The sequence below is a fragment of the Periplaneta americana genome, chromosome 1 (assembly GCF_040183065.1).
Source record: "Periplaneta americana isolate PAMFEO1 chromosome 1, P.americana_PAMFEO1_priV1, whole genome shotgun sequence".
Taxonomy (NCBI): domain Eukaryota; kingdom Metazoa; phylum Arthropoda; class Insecta; order Blattodea; family Blattidae; genus Periplaneta; species Periplaneta americana.
The window spans coordinates 204628216-204644607 of record NC_091117.1 but is presented as its reverse complement, the minus strand read 5'-3'; the positions used below and the strand labels follow the sequence as shown (position 1 = coordinate 204644607).

The window sequence follows — 16392 nt, the reverse complement described above, 5'->3', positions numbered from 1 at the left end:
TACTACAATATTTTCTATAAATTATTAAACTCTTTATGTAATTTTGAGTGTTCTGACTTTAATCGACATAAAATGAAGTTCAAAAATTAAAAAAATTTCGGTATTTATAATTTTATATTTTAAATAATTTCTCAACACATGCTATTTATGAAATTGTCAGAGTTTTTTCGTTTCTGTTTTATCGACATAGTTTTAATTAATATACGATTGGATACCCGGTACTACAAATAAACTGTTTCTGATTTCTACTATGGAGTCCTTATTTATTTATTTATTTATTTATTTATTTATTTATTTATTTATTTATTTATTTATTTATTTATTTATTTATTTATTTATTTATTTATTTATTTATTTATTTATTTATTTATTTATTCATTTATTTATTTATGTATTATTTTGCTAATAATTTTAACATAAAATATGATATATACAGAAAAACTTTAGCTCGCCCCTGAAAGAGTAGAACTCGTGCTCAGGGGCGGATTCCTGAATTGAAATTAACAATTATACAATACAATTTGTCTTATGTCTACTATGCAATTATAGTATATAAATTTAAATTTACAATTTTTCAGTTTTTATAAAATCCATACACAACTTTTTAAATTTAATACTAGAACTATTAGAATTGACAAGATGAGGATATTTAAATATTCTTGGGCCTAAATTACTACTATGATTAAATACTGTAACAGTGTTGCATTTTGGTTCAAACAATCTTAAAGAATTCATACCTTTACTTTCATAATTATGAGAATACAATTCAAAATTATTTCGATTTTTATGTATGAATTTTATTAATACAATATAATAAATTTGTCTTACGTTAAGTACATTAAAGTCTAGAAACAAATTTTGAGATGGAAAATCAATAGGTTTAAGAAGACATATTTTAATTATTTTCTTCTGTAATAAATAAAGTGGATTAAAATTGGGTTTAAATGAGCTACCTCATCCTACAATTCCATACATAATTACCGATTGAAATAAAGTTAAATATATTGTACGTAATAAACTTATTGGCAAGTAATTCCTCAATAAAACAAAATAATATACTGTTTTACGTAATTTATTACAAAGGTAATTAATATGGTAGTTCCATACTTTCGCAAGTAATTTTCCACTTATTCATTGGAATAAATTTCACTTTCTTAGATTTTGTGTACTAATAAAAAAACATAAAAAGACGTTCTGTATAGTCATCTTGACATGAAAGATGTAAAGACACGGCATGAAACTTAAATGAGGGATTTTAGGAATTATGAATCATTTAGATGAAAAGTAGGTTAGAAGTGGAGCCAAATAGTTTTATTTTAGTAAATATTCAAAGCGACCACTTCACGTGTGATGACACCGTGGTGTTTCCACGTCCCTCTATTAAATACATTACCTAAACGTAATATTTTTAAACTTCACAGATGAGTCGCGGATTCGTTTGGCATCGGCTCTGATCGTGGCAGTTCGTGTCTCGCTCCGTTTTCACATGTTTTTCCCGGCTCGAGTAGAATCCGTATCACATACAACCGGCACACTCGTGTCTGAATGAAGGATCAAGCTTCAAACCTGGTGCGAGCGTAGATATCGCCCCGGCGAGTGACTCAAGTTGTGAAAACCGCAGTGAGTTCGAAAGTCAAGAGTGCGTGTGGCCGTGGTTAGGATCTGTGCTTCTTTCAGACGCGGGAATTCGCTATCGATCCAGCAGCAAGTTACTCCACTGCGGTAGAAATTCTGGCTGGTTCCAGGGTCGTTCAACTTCCAGTGCTCTTATACCAACAACATCTGATGTCTGCGAGTGTTAACTAGGGACGTCCCCTTCCCCTGCCCATAATCCCACTGTGCACGCATTCGGTGTTTATGAATAATAAATCGGCCAGTGAATTGTGACTTAACCTCACCCTCTACATGCCCTCGCCTCGCCATGACCCTGATGGCCACGCCAGGACACGCATGAGCCCCGCATCCTGACGTCACAGGTCCTGCGTGTGCGTCTCAAACGACCGGGACGATGTCGTCGCCAACCGACGCCGGTCTCAATGCAGACAGGGGGTTTCTGGGGCGTGGTGAACAACGCATACGTCCACGACTGACCCTCCCCATCCTAAGGATTTCTGGAGGCGCCCCAAATTCCCCCGTGCACACCCCTACCATGGTGTCTATCCCCATGACCCCGGCCGGGGGGATCCCGATAGCGATGGCAGGCAACCACCCTCTGGGCATGTTACAAGTGTATCCAAACAAGGCATCGGAGTTCATGTTTAAGCAGTTCGAGGGTTTCAAAGACTTCACGATGAACACGGCAAAATCTGGCCTGAGCGTGGGAGAAAAGGTGGCCTTCTGGTTGTACGCCAAGGTACGAGCGTGGTCACGCAACTGGTTCACGCACATCTTCCTGTTCCTGGTCGTCCTGTCGTACAGTCTTATAGGTACGCATGTTTCACTTTCACCAAGTTGCGCACATGTTTATGACGTCATCGGAAGCTCTTCACATTACAACCCTATGAATCGAGCTTCCTTGTTAAAACGCCTTTTTTCGCTACTGATGATAATTCTCTTGTTTACCTTTTCAACTTTATATCTCGGCACTTAAGGAGACCGGGTACCTCCTAGCTTGACAATGTTAAATTTGTCAATGTTTCGGTACACTCAACCCCTAAACAATTGAAGAAACTTTTACAGGTTGTTGTTCAATGCTTTCTCTGTTCATTAAAACGTTTGAGGGTATTATGTACGTGAACGACCATAATTGAAGGGTTGATAGGAAAAACAACCCATGTCAGTTTTAGCCGAAAATGAGATATTAGTACTAATGGAAAGCTAAAATCATGTGGCGTCTGTGTATGCTTAAAATACAAGCAATATATTTATAAAGTATTGGGGTATTTATACTTATGCTTTAAGTTTCCTATCCTTTTTACATAACGAGATATAATGTTTTCCGCTCCCCTGAAAAAAAGTGTTTTTTTGACATGGGTTGTTTTTCCTATCAACCCTTCAATTATTATCAGAAAATGCAGACTCTAAATTTCTAAAATTTTATAAGGAAATGAACTCACAATTGGACAAAAATTACAGGGTACCACAACAAGATTTATTAGAATTTTAATATCTGTTAAAAGTATAAAAAAGTTACTAATTATATTTTTAAGAATTCACTTTTACTTTAAGTTAAATTTTCCGAAATTTGAAAATTTTCACATGTGAAGAGTTCGCGGGAAAAACGATGAATGTCACATTTCTGTTAAGGATTAGATAATGATCTAATTGAGTCTATAACTGCAAGATGTAGTGCTGTTTCTATAGAAAATAAAGGAAAGGATTACTGTATTCGTGGTGATAATTCTCCTTTTACCATTTTTCATAAGAACAACATTAAATTTCGTAGTGATCCATTGAATTAGATAATGACATCAACCTTAAGAAAACTGTGACATTCATTGTTTTTCCCGCGAACTCTTCATGTATTATTTCATAACTCCACAACCATTAGAGATAGAACTCTGAAATTTTATACACTGATTTAACATGCATTTATGCAAAAGGTAGACTACAATAATGCCCATTTCTTTGAAAATAGAAAAATTAGATCACAAAACATTATGTAAATTTTAATATATTTGATATAGGACAAATAAAAAATTAATTGTATTAAAATAAACAACTCTACATGTCCGAGAGTAGTCTACTTTTCAGACATAAGTGTTTATTACATGCAGGAAAAATATTAAAGATGTCAGAGAGACCATAACAATTTTGTGGTTATCAAATGATGTAACTGCAGATTTTTTGTTGTTTTTTTTTCATACTCTGATAAAAGTGGTTTGAAATATGTTATAAATAATATTTTTGATACTTTTATCAGATATTTAAGTTCTAATAAGTCTTGTTGTGGTACCCTGTAATGTTTGTCCAATTGTGAGTTCATTTCTTTATAAATTTGAGAAATTTAGAGTCTGCATTTTCTGATAATATTTGTGGTCGTTCACGTTAAGTTGGGTTTACTCTCGTGATATTTTCCCTTTGATTTTTTCCCTTAATGTCCAAAATTTGGCATCATTTTTTATAATTGATATTTTTTCTGCCCGATTTTTTTTTTCCAATTCTCATAATTTTACATTTAATGCAAAGGCACTAAAATGGCAAAATGTGGTAAAAACATAAGTTTGTATCTGGAATAGGTTTCACACTGAGTGTACCCAAAGCTTGAAAAATGCCGAAAGGAAAAAAATATGCCAAAAAAAAAAGATGTTGCCGAAGTGTAACTTTCAAACAGTTACAGAACTATGAAAAAGGATACTTGACGGAAGAGTTTGACGCTGATATTTTGGAATATTAATTTTACAGTATCATTGTACATAAATCACTAAAAAGAGTTTTTTTTTTTTAATGGAAGCCACTTCATTCTCTCTGGTCCCCTTAATAATTATCTTTCAGATTGACCTTCAAACTTAGTAAGGTCAAGGAAGAGAATATAGGCTCACGGATTTTTATAATAGTATTATCACATTAAAATGAGAAATCACATTTATAGAAGATAAACAGGATATGTAAGATACAAAGTAAAAAGGAACAAAATTCCTGATTTCCGTTAATGAAGAAATATTCGCTAAAATATTACGCGGAAGAATGTGTTTAAACTTGAGTCCCACGAGCCTTCATACCCTCATATATCATTCAAATACGTAACATTTATATTATTGGGAAATAAATATATTGTACTCTTGTATTCGCACTCCGATATTAACTTAGGTGCTATTTTATTAACACTAGCCGTACCCGTGCGCTCCGCTGCACTTGTTAGAAATAAATATAAAGTAATTACATAATTAAAATAGGACATCTGGTCAAGGGAAAATTCGTGTTTGATAGAAGGATAAATCGTTTAATATGTCACTTAATTTAAATTGTATTTAAATAATTAAAATGCGATAATTTTGGTCCACAGACCACTAATTCAGTGCAATGATAATTCCTTTAACATATTTATTAATTGTTATTACATGCAAATAATTAAAATATGAACATTTGGTTCAGAGAACATCCGTTTTTGGTGCAATTTGGTTCCATCAAAATTTTGCTTGGAATGAAACGTATCGGAAATCATTTTTGAAGAAACTTTTGTTATGCAACATTTTTCACAAAAATTAATAATAAGGGAGATATTTCGATTTATTTAATTCAAGCCCCCTTATAACCTCCCTTTTAAATAAAGTATTCTGAATGCCATATAGCCTAAAATCTAAGTTACAACGAACGTAATTTATATTCCAATTTTCATATAAATCGGTTCAGCCATTATCGCGTGAAAAGGTAACAAACATCCAGACAGACAGACAAAAATTTCAAAAAAGCGATTTTCGGTTTCAGGATGGTTAATTATACATTTTAACACCAATTATTTTTGGAAAATCGAAAATTACCAGAAAAATTTTGGCTACAGATTTATTATTAGTATAGATTGTTTTGGCCTCTTGGTTCCCGCCTTTTCATCACATGAAATGTGTGGTAAATATGTTAACAAAACTTTGCGTAGTTTCAGTCCAAGAAAGTTTCAAGGTTATATATCCTGTAATACATGTCCTTTATCAATATAATTATATATTACTGTAATTTACAATTACATCACAACTCTCTGATTATCATATTGTTTTCGTATTTTGTAATAATTAGTTGTTATTTATATTTTGAAATCGTGTATAGTCATCAATATTCTTCTTACATGTTATTTTTTGAACACTCGATTTCTTTTATTTTAGGCAGGTAGGCCTACTTAAAAAGGAAATAGGCCTAAACCTTTGGTTAGAAATATTAGTTTTCAATAATAGCGCATTAGGTTAAAATTATTTGTAATTGAAACGGGCATTTAAGGAGGACTATTATTTTTAAAATATGTGACCTTCAATATTCATATTCAAGATAGGCCTGAGAAGAAAAACAAAAACATACATTCAAAAGAATAAGACATTTATCTCAGTTTTATTTTTTTTTTTTTTCAATTTATTGGGCAAGTAACTTGTTCAGTGATAGTTGAATGAGTTCATATCACTACCATTATTTTAGTTTAAAACACGGTGGATAGATAACAGTACATATTCCATTGCACTCATTTTGTTGAACAGAAATAAATATTAATTAAGATGTGGCAAACTTCGACTTTACGATAAGTACGAGTAATAATAATATGGTGTTGGCGAACCTTTCTGACGTTTTTCATCTGGACCAATGAGGCAGCGCAAAAGCGGCTTGCCGACTATAACTATTTACTATAAATTCGGAATTTACCAATGACGCCGTTTTGAATTACGATAATAATAATAATAATAATAATAATAATAATAATAATAATAATAATAATAATAATAACAATAGCAATAATAACTTAATAATAATAACAACAATAGCAATAATAACTTAATAATAATAACAATAATAATAACTTAATAATAATAGTAATAATAATAATAATGTAAATGGAATTATGTATCAAATTTAATCAAACTACTACCTACCTTGTTAAAAAATGGCTTAGGTGAATTTCAAATTGTCTTCTTTTAAAAATGATAGATCACAGTATGGCCCTCGAATCGACTCAGCTGCTAACATAAATGAATAGCATGTAGTTATCCTTTGGGATATAGGAAGCAAACACGTGGGGCTAACGGCTACTAATGTCGATGATCTGTAAAGGTGGGAACTTTGACTCTCCGACACACTGTGGACCTCTATGTTTATGGCATGTAATAAGGATAACTATAGCTTTCATATGAAACTACTGACAGACAACACAAAATCACACTTATGATTTCTAGTATAAAACATATTGGTCTACACTAGAGTCGTGCAAAACCGTTTACGAAAAATAGAAATTATATATTGTATTGAACCCCTGGCGATATAGTCAATATGCAAAGCTCTCCCATCTCGCGGAGTGTCTCAGGGTCGGTTTATCGAATATTCGAGTTGTTTCTCATTCCTTGTGGGTGGACGGCAAAGACATACCACATTGTACCATGCAGAAGTTACAAGAGTCTTTGCAAGGACGTGTTTATAATCGTGCAGGCCTACCATTTAATTTATAATTCTTCCTCTACATTAAATCAATCAATCAATCGTCCATCGATTCATCCATCATCCATTCATCCATCCATCGACTCATTGATTCATTCGTACATTGATTCATTCATGTATAGATCGATTGATTCATTCATTCACTAATTGATTGATTGATTGATTAATTCATTGATTCATTAGTTGATTCAGTCATAGATTCATTGATTCATCCAGTCTAGGTATTACAGTTGGGTGCCTTCAAGGGCAACAACATGCTTCGTGAAAGTACAAGCATTTGAGTTTCAGAGTACTTTTCTTTTTGTTAATAACATTCTACCTTCTTAAAAAATGATTTATTAATGAAATAATAATGCAGCTCTTTAGAGTAATTAAGAGGCATTATATATTAATAACTACTGTTCCAGAGGTATGCATTTTGAGTTTAAAATGTAAATATTACACTAGAATGTAGGCCTATGTACTTATTTGCTCTTGTCTTTAGTAAGTAATTGTAATTTATTTTATTCTTGCATTTCGTCAGTCATCAAATTTCATATTCTGCATTATACTTATTTCCTTTGTTGTTAAAAATGTCCATTTGTTCATTTATGTATTAGATATGAAGATAATTTGTAGATCTATATCAAGCAAACATATTTTTTAATAAGACAAAGTAAATTTCCTTCAATTGTTACTCCGTTTGTGTACTCACAAAATATCGTTTTCATGTATGGTGTAGTGCGCCTGGTGTTCTGCCTACCTGCAAAACATATGGGGTAACCGGTTGAAAATCTAATATTCGGACGGTTGCCCGACCTTGACGGATGTTCTCTAACAGGTCGAATCTCAACCGGTTGTAAGCGCTATTTTGCAGCTCTGTGGTCTACACGAATCCAAATGAAATGCAAGCATTCAAATCATTCTTTGCATAGCAATTCATCACCGTGACTACCAACATTTGACGATTAGTCCGTATGGTTTCTCATATCATATAGAAATAAATTGTCAGTGAACAATGAATATTTTAATGAGACCCAAATAAAGTTCTTTACAGTTAGCCTACACTATGTTGAATGAAATGAATTGCTTCCTCTCTGAGAGAGACTAATTATCAATACCTATCGAATACAGCACAAATGTGACACTAAGCATTAATCTAAGTTGCTCTTGCAGACACTGTGTAAATTTCTGTAACTATTGAACATTTTGGAACACAATTACGTTATTGTGGAGTTGTTAAACATAGTAGAAATTAAAATTTGCTGCTTGACTTTATTTAAATGTTATATCTGTCATCTGTATTCGTTACAATCACTGAAACAATATTCAAGTATTTCAAATAATTAATTCAGTGTTCGAAAGGCAGTATGAAATGTCAATCATAATATTCAGGATCGCGATTCCTATTCCCGACTTTCCAGAGGCTAATTGAAATTCTGTTTTGTCACTGTTAACTCATAAGCAAACATTCTCATAGGAGCAGATTAAAAAAAAGTCAATTTTTTTCTTCCACCATTTTAATAACGTTAAAACAAGTGCTTGTACAAATTTTTTCCACTCGAACGCAATTACGAGGGCCGTAAAAATAAGTTTCCTTTGGACCGTTACAGAAAGAAAACATTATTTAATTGGAAAAATTTATTGGAACAGATACAGAAATAGCTGAGCTATTTTTTCAAAATATTCTCCATTGGAATTGAGAGATTTGTCATACTATGGAATCGACAGAGAGGTGCAGACGGCTTTCCTCCCAGGCGGCAGACTTCTGCGACACAGGGATACAAACGTTGATCCCATAGTATGACAAATGTCTCAGTTCCAGTAGGGACTATGTTGAAAAACAGCTAAAAAATTGCTGTATCTGTTCCAATAAATATTTCCTTGAAATTGTGTTTTCTTTCTGTAAACAGCCCCAGGGAAACTTATTTTTACGGCCCTCGTAATTGCGCTCTAGTTACCAAAATTTCTATAACCAATTTTTTTGACGTTATTAACATGGTGGAAAAAAAAATAATTTTTTTATCTGCCCCTATGAGAATGTTTGCTTGTCAGAGAGAAAATTGATTGCCATTTTTTTTATACATTTACTTACATATGTGTACATATATCTGTTTATTTACTTTAAAAGCGAACAATTAAAACTGCCATTTCGTAAGACGAAATTACTTCGTCTGTTGATCTGAGGAAACATACAACTACAGGCTTTCTTCTTTTCCACGAGACCTTGAGAAAATTTGTACTTAAGTGAAATGTAAATGCCTGAAGTTTCTGTGCGTTGGAGTAGGGGAGTAGTGGGCACAGTGAGACACAAAATATTAAGACATGTATGCAAGTGATAACTCAAGTATTTTTAAAATCAAGTGCAATAGAAATAGACATTAAAACATAGAGTATGATAATACATAAACAAAAATGTTAATAGATAAAGGACATAATATACAATACGTGTTTGTCAAAAAAATGCAAATGTCTCACTGTTTCCATTCAGGAGGGTACAGTGAGACACCAGTGTCTATTAACGGACATTGAAATGATTTACATTTATTTCAAAAGAAAGAAAAGCTTGCTGTCTCTTTATATTGACATGTTCTGTAGACTTATTTAGAATCATTTTGATGACTGACTTCGAAACCATTGATACATCTGGAACATTTGGAAAAGTGAATTTTCCATGACAATTCAAACTTTTGCGAAAAAATGAAATGAATTTTTGGCTACAACAAAGCTTATAATTATAAGAATTTAATTTAATTCTTTATTATTTTTTAACATTTTCTTAAATTTTGTGAATATATTTTTTTTTTATTTTTGAAACCATTAAAACGTAATGTGTCCATTATTGTAAGCTATAGTTCCTAAATTGGTTACTATTATGTTCAATTTTAATGTCAGTTACTGGTAAATGTAATATAATTACAGTTTGTTTTTGCAAATTATTGGTACATGGGAACAGTGAGACGTCTCAGTGTACCCTTCAATGGCATGTCTCGCTGTTCCCTTTACGCATAGTTCGTTTAAAAATGACGCCATCACTTCAAAATTAAAACAAGAAAGACGAAACTTTACCAAACATAACGCCAAATACCATAGTATTAGGTAACAAAACATTCGTATTTCTATTTCCTTTGTGTATCCAATATAACCTTCATTAAACACAAACCAACATTTTACTTCTAGAGTGAAAAATTACGAATTATTTTTTCATCACTCACCTTTAAAACTAGAATCAAATCGAGTACGAAAATACTGTTACTTTACTCATGCAACATACAACTCCACTGTTACCAACATCTCAACATTAAAATTTACCATCTAATAAAAAAATGTCTCACTGTTCTCCCTGACTTACTGTACCCACTTCTCCCCTACATAAATTTTAATAACATTCACATCAAATATGTTAATCATAAATGCTAATATAGTGATACTTACTTACTTACTGGCATTTAAGGAACCCGGAGGTTCATTGCCGCCCTCACATAAGCCCGCCATTGATCCCTATCCTGAGCAAAATTAATCCAGTCTCTATCATCATATCCCACCTCCCTCAAATCCATTTTAATATTATCTTCCCATCTACGTCTCGGCCTCCCAACCAACACTATATATGCATTTCTGGATTCGCCCATACGTTCCACATGCCCTGCCCATCTCAAGCGTCTGGATTTAATGTTTCTAATTATGTCAGCTGAAGAATACAATGCGTGCAGCTCTGCGTTGTGTAACTTTCTCCATTCTCCTGTAACTTCATCCCTCTTAGCCCCAAATATTTTTCTAAGAACCTTATTCTCAAACACCCTTAATCTCTGTTCCTCTCTCAAAGTGAGAGTCCAAGCTTCAGGACCATATAGAACAACTGGTAATATAACTGTTTTATAAATTCTAACTTAATATAGTGTTACTTATGAAGCAAAAAGTTATTTTTTCATTTACTATTTTCTAGTAACTTGAATCACAGTGGAAACTCTAATACCTGAATTTTTTACATTCTACATTGGTTTATGCAAGACTCTTACTTAAATATCTCTTAAATGTCAAAAATGAATCAACGAAAATTGAAGTACAGCACATTATCAAAATGAATAATAGATTCATTTTCCTCATTTCTATCTCTTTAGAGAACATACTATTACTTTACCCTACGAGTTCGTTCTACATAAGCATTATTTTATTGTCCCACATGACGCATTTTCTAAAGGAGATAAATGAAGCTTATAAAATAACCAAATTGTCTAACTGCGTGTTTCCTCGTAATAATTCTTGGACAATTTCACGACTGCTATGAACATTTGTCGTATCGATTCCATCCCTTACATAGTCGCAGGCCTATATCCCTCTGTTTTCCTCTGCATTTCAAATATTTTTGGATGTCTGAAATGGAGCGAATACTAAAAATTGAAGACATTGTGGCGAAATATAGCTATAATCTATAAAAATTTTGAACTCCTGTCGATATAACTATTTTAAGTAATAACAACTAATTCAATGGGAATCGTGATTGTTAGATTGTGGTTATACTATACTAATGGAACTTGCTGTAATATAGATAATATCATCATTTCTAAGTACAGTAGTGGCAAAAAAGAACCGTACCGACCCTTGCAGCTGATTTCAGAGTCACAGACTCAAATTTTGCTAGTCACAAAACACATCCATCTTGTATTAGTAATATACGTTACAAGAGCGGTATGTTGACGTTTTCATGGTCGAGGAAAAGATTGAAAAAGCGAAACGTAGTTGAACTTTTTTAATTTCCGAGAACATGAAAACAAACATACCGCTCGTATATCGTACATTATTTTGTGCGAAAATCGTTTATTACATATCTGAAAGACGAATTTCTAATTAGTTGCAATGGAATCTCCATCTTGGTTACTGTTTAATGACGGCAACTTCGGAAAAGGAAAATATCTTTCTTCAACATTGTTGCTATAAAATGCTTTCTGTGTTTACTATACTCCAGCAGGCCGTGATATAAGTCTGTTTTTTTTCCCCCAGTCTATAAATGCGAACTTAAAACAAACGGTAAGGTTATGTAATGATTTATTTTTCATTTTAATATTTTATCAATATTATTTATATAACATATTGCAGTAATAACATCCGCATCTGGAATCTTGTTGATTTTTTCCCGGCTTCCTTAATGTTACTTGTATCAGGAATGCAATAAGTTTCGTGGAGTAGTAGACTTTACTTAATTTTTGCAAATATTTAAAACAATAATTAACATTGCAATTTAGGTGAAATTGCAGTGGTAAGTTTGCAATTTATAATTATTACTACGTTCAACGTCTCTAAAAATAATATGTTAAAAGTCTAAAGCAGTAAAATGAATGTCGCGCTTAAGCGGTAAGAAGAGGGAAATTGTTATGTGTGTTACGTTAGGAATACTGAATGTGGTATTTCACACTTACCGCGTATTGGTTCTGTGCGGAAAACAAGCAAATAAGCACGATCTCGCACAAAATTAATTGTATTATTATTATTATTATTATTATTATTATTATTATTATTATTATTATTATTATTATTATTATTATTAAATATCCGCGGAAAAGAACCCTTATTCACCAAGCGGTATGCTAGAGTTTTAGTTTTTGTTATGCGGTATATTACTTATATATACTACTTATTTTTACACAGATAATGGTGAAATATGTATCTAGAGTCTTTTAAATATAAAGTTTAGCAAGTCTATAAATTGTCTGTAGCAACAGGGTATTTTGATCACTTCACATAGTGGAGTCTTGTATTCGGTGTCGCAGTCCAGAAGATGTCTTTATTTGAAATCTCTTTGCTTCAATAATAGGACAGTCAAATAGAAGGTGTTTCACACTGTGAAGGTCTTCGCGGCAGGAGCATGTAGAGTCGATGTCTGCTGGAATGTTGAATCTGTCGAAGTAAGTTACAAATTTCCCATATCCAGAAAGAAACTGCGTAATTGTAACAATGAAATTTATTGCATTTGTTCGATTCTTACCGTTTTTTGTTTCCTTCAGTGCCTCAAACTTACAGACGAAAAAACTTTGAGAGTTTTATTTTCGTCTGGCATCAATATTACATTTCTACCTCTATTCGGCAAAGATAACTGCGTATTTTTACATTAAATAGCAGTACACACCTCTGGCTTCACTATCCATATTGAAATTACCACAGTTTGACACAATAGACAGCACAGGATTCTTTTGTATCAGCTACAAGGGTCGGTTCGGTTTTTTTTTTTTTTTTTTGCCACTATTGTACATTTGTTTTCAAGAGTACCAAAATTTAGTTAGGCAAACATTTCAGGGAGGTGGGATATGATAATAGAGAGTGGATTAATCTTGCTCAGGATAGGGACCGATAGCGGGCTTATGTGAGGGCGGCAGTGAACCTCCGAGTTCCTTAAAAGCCATTTGTAAGTAAATTGTAAGTATGAGCAATGTTTTGAAATTGGCTTCATAAAGAATCGAATTATGAAGTAAATTTCATCTGCATTAACGTTACTCGCCTTTTTTTTTTACCTTTGGAAATAAAATTGGCATTATGTAGTATTAATACATTCCTCACTCTGGTAGGTAAAACGTCCTTGCTATGTGTCGATGAATATGCATTGCTACTGTCACTGCCAAGCACTTCCTTACACGGCAATGGTAATTAAAATAAAATTGGTATGATATTGAATAATAAGAAAGATATCCTGGAAACAACTCATGATTAGATCACGTAAATGCAGTCACGTCTTGTACATAAAATAGCCTACAGTAAAGATGTGTTGTGTGAAAGTATGGGTGGTAGCTATTGATTTTCCTTCAACGTTTCCTCCATATTGAGTACTAGACTTGATGGACTGAGTGTACAGGAAAAGAAAAAAAAAACATTGTAATATATGACTTATAATTTATTAAGAATATAAAGTACATTAATAAGCAAAATTTTGTTAACAGCTATTATAAGATGTGGCTAATGCTTACATAATATACTAAATATGTTCATGTAATTGCACGCACATTTGATTCGGAACTCTGACCCGAAACAAGAAACATTGTGGAATATGAAACCAAACAGTGAAGTGAAACGAGAACTAGAATAGGTAAAATAATATTGGCTGAAAGTCGTGAGTAAAGTTCTAGTTCTATGACATTCAATAACATCAATATACAGGATGTACGAAAATAGTGAGCCAAAGTTCAGATATGGATTGTTCATACGTAGAGAAGAAAAAAAAAGTTATATGAACTTGGGTCCGGAAATGCATGGTTGCCGCGCTATAGGGGTTAGAAAGAGGATCATTGTGCACTACAAAACTTAGGTATTAGTTGATGAAAGAGTAATGGAACGGAGAAAAATTCTCTCCGGCACCGGGATTTGAACCCGGGTTTTCAGCTCTACGTATCCGGTGTGGCTTAGTGGATAAAGCATCAGTATGTAGAGCTGAAAAGCCGGGTTCAAATCCCGGTGCCGGAGAGAATTTTTCTCCGTTCCATTACTCTTTCATGGTATGATGACGCAGAATATCTGCATGGAAATATCATAATATGTACTTCGGTACATTAAAATTATATATATTAGGTATTAGTTGATTAATGTTTCAGTCTGTGTACATTTGTTTACAGAAACTGTTCAAAATGTCCACCTCCTGCCTGAATACAGACCACAGTTGACGTCCGGACCTGCTCCCAAATTCCTCGCTAGCACGTATTGTCCGACAGTGTTGCTCAATTCACAGACGGGAGAGTTTCCACATCGTTCACAGGAGTCGAATACAAGGGACTTCAAGTATCCCCACAAGTAGAAGTCCAGTGGGTTGAGATCTGGTGAGCGTGTAGGCCAAGCAGTTGGTCCACCTCGCCCTATCCATCAGCCAGGGAATGTTGTAATAAGATGTCTGCGTACATCCACACTGAAATGTGTGCGAATTGAGCAACACTGTCGGACAATACGTGCTTCGTTAGGAATTTTGGAGCAGACGTCAGTGCCACGACGAACTGCGGCATGTATTCAGACTATAATTTTATTTGCTTAAAATACAAGGCATATTGCAGGCAGTTACATCAAATATTAAGGCAGTTTGGGCGAACACATAAGTGGAGGAATGTTGTTGATTGAAAAAATATTTGGAAAAAGAATTTCTATTAAAAAATTAGTAGATCGTTGAAAAAATGACTAAGAACCATATTTTTTAAATGTATACAGTTTCGCACTGCACTTTGTTGTTTAGTCAACTATCCGAAGACAGGTTTGAACCTCACACGTGACACATATAAGGCATCATTCATGAGGCAACTAAGGAAGGATGTAACGGGAGTAGAGGCCAGTTCCTTTCCACCTCCTTTGAATAATCACTGACTAGATACATATTACATTAATCAGACTTCAGTGTGCATTCAATGTTGGTTGCTTGACGGTCGTCAGCCCACTTTGAGGTCTGTGGATACAGAGGGAAAAATTGGATCGGTGTCTGGTAGAGTTCCCGGGTAGCTCAGTTTGTAGAGCGTTGGTACGTTTAACCAAAGATCCCGGATTCGATACCCGGCCCCGGAATAATTTTCCCTTCGAAATTATTCAGTAAAAATATTAGTTCAACTATGCCCCGCATTATTATACGCTCTGCAATGAATCTTCAATCAGCCACAAAGGTGTAGTTATTTAAATAGCCCTAATACGACTAGTAAGGGCAGTGTTCGATAAGATTACTATGACTGCGTCCCGATTTTCACTTTCTAGAAGAAGAGGGTAGAGGATGCGTAAATATTTTGTATACGAACATACCTGTACCTGCGCTATGACGTCACATATACTTTGAATCAGGCAACTTCATTCCAGTTTATAGGTAGCTGGAATACGGAGCGTAGTCATATTATAAGAAGTAGAATTTTAAATTTCGTGAGTTATCACAAAGAACTTGCTAATTTCTTAGATAACAACCCTGTATTATGATAATAGGGGAAAATAAATATATTGTAAGTTCACAGGGCTAACGACTTCGAAGTTGGGTACCTGGTTCTAATGAAGTGCACTGGTAGCAATCTAAAACATGGGGGCATGAGATAGTTACTCTGCCTGCCATTAAAATTCACTTCACTAAATCCCCAAGTAAAAAAAGAAAAACAAATTCGTGAGTATTAATCGTACAGATTTATGGTAGATTTGGTGCATTTGAAAGAAAATAAGTGACATCACAGTCTAGTATTTACAGTCACGAAGCTCAATACGTAGTAAATATGCATACATAGATAGTTGCTAACCACTAGGATCGCTAATATCGCTTCATTACAGACAATGCGAAATAGTACTGGCACAGTCTATTGTTCCTAGCACCCTCACAACTCAAGCTTCTTGACTGTATATACTAGACTGTGG

At 33.6% G+C, this 16392-nt stretch overlaps 1 protein-coding gene across 1 annotated transcript in view; it reads left to right on the top strand.

Annotated features, from left to right (window-relative positions):
- Positions 1-1869: 1869 nt before the first annotated feature.
- LOC138706601 (potassium channel subfamily K member 18) overlaps positions 1870-16392 on the top strand; it is a 224060-nt gene continuing 209537 nt past the window's right edge. Inside the window, exon 1 of the mRNA XM_069836115.1 lies at positions 1870-2426. Coding sequence (XP_069692216.1) covers positions 2009-2426 — 418 coding nt within the window. The 5' untranslated portion in view covers positions 1870-2008. The remainder of the gene's footprint in view (positions 2427-16392) is intronic.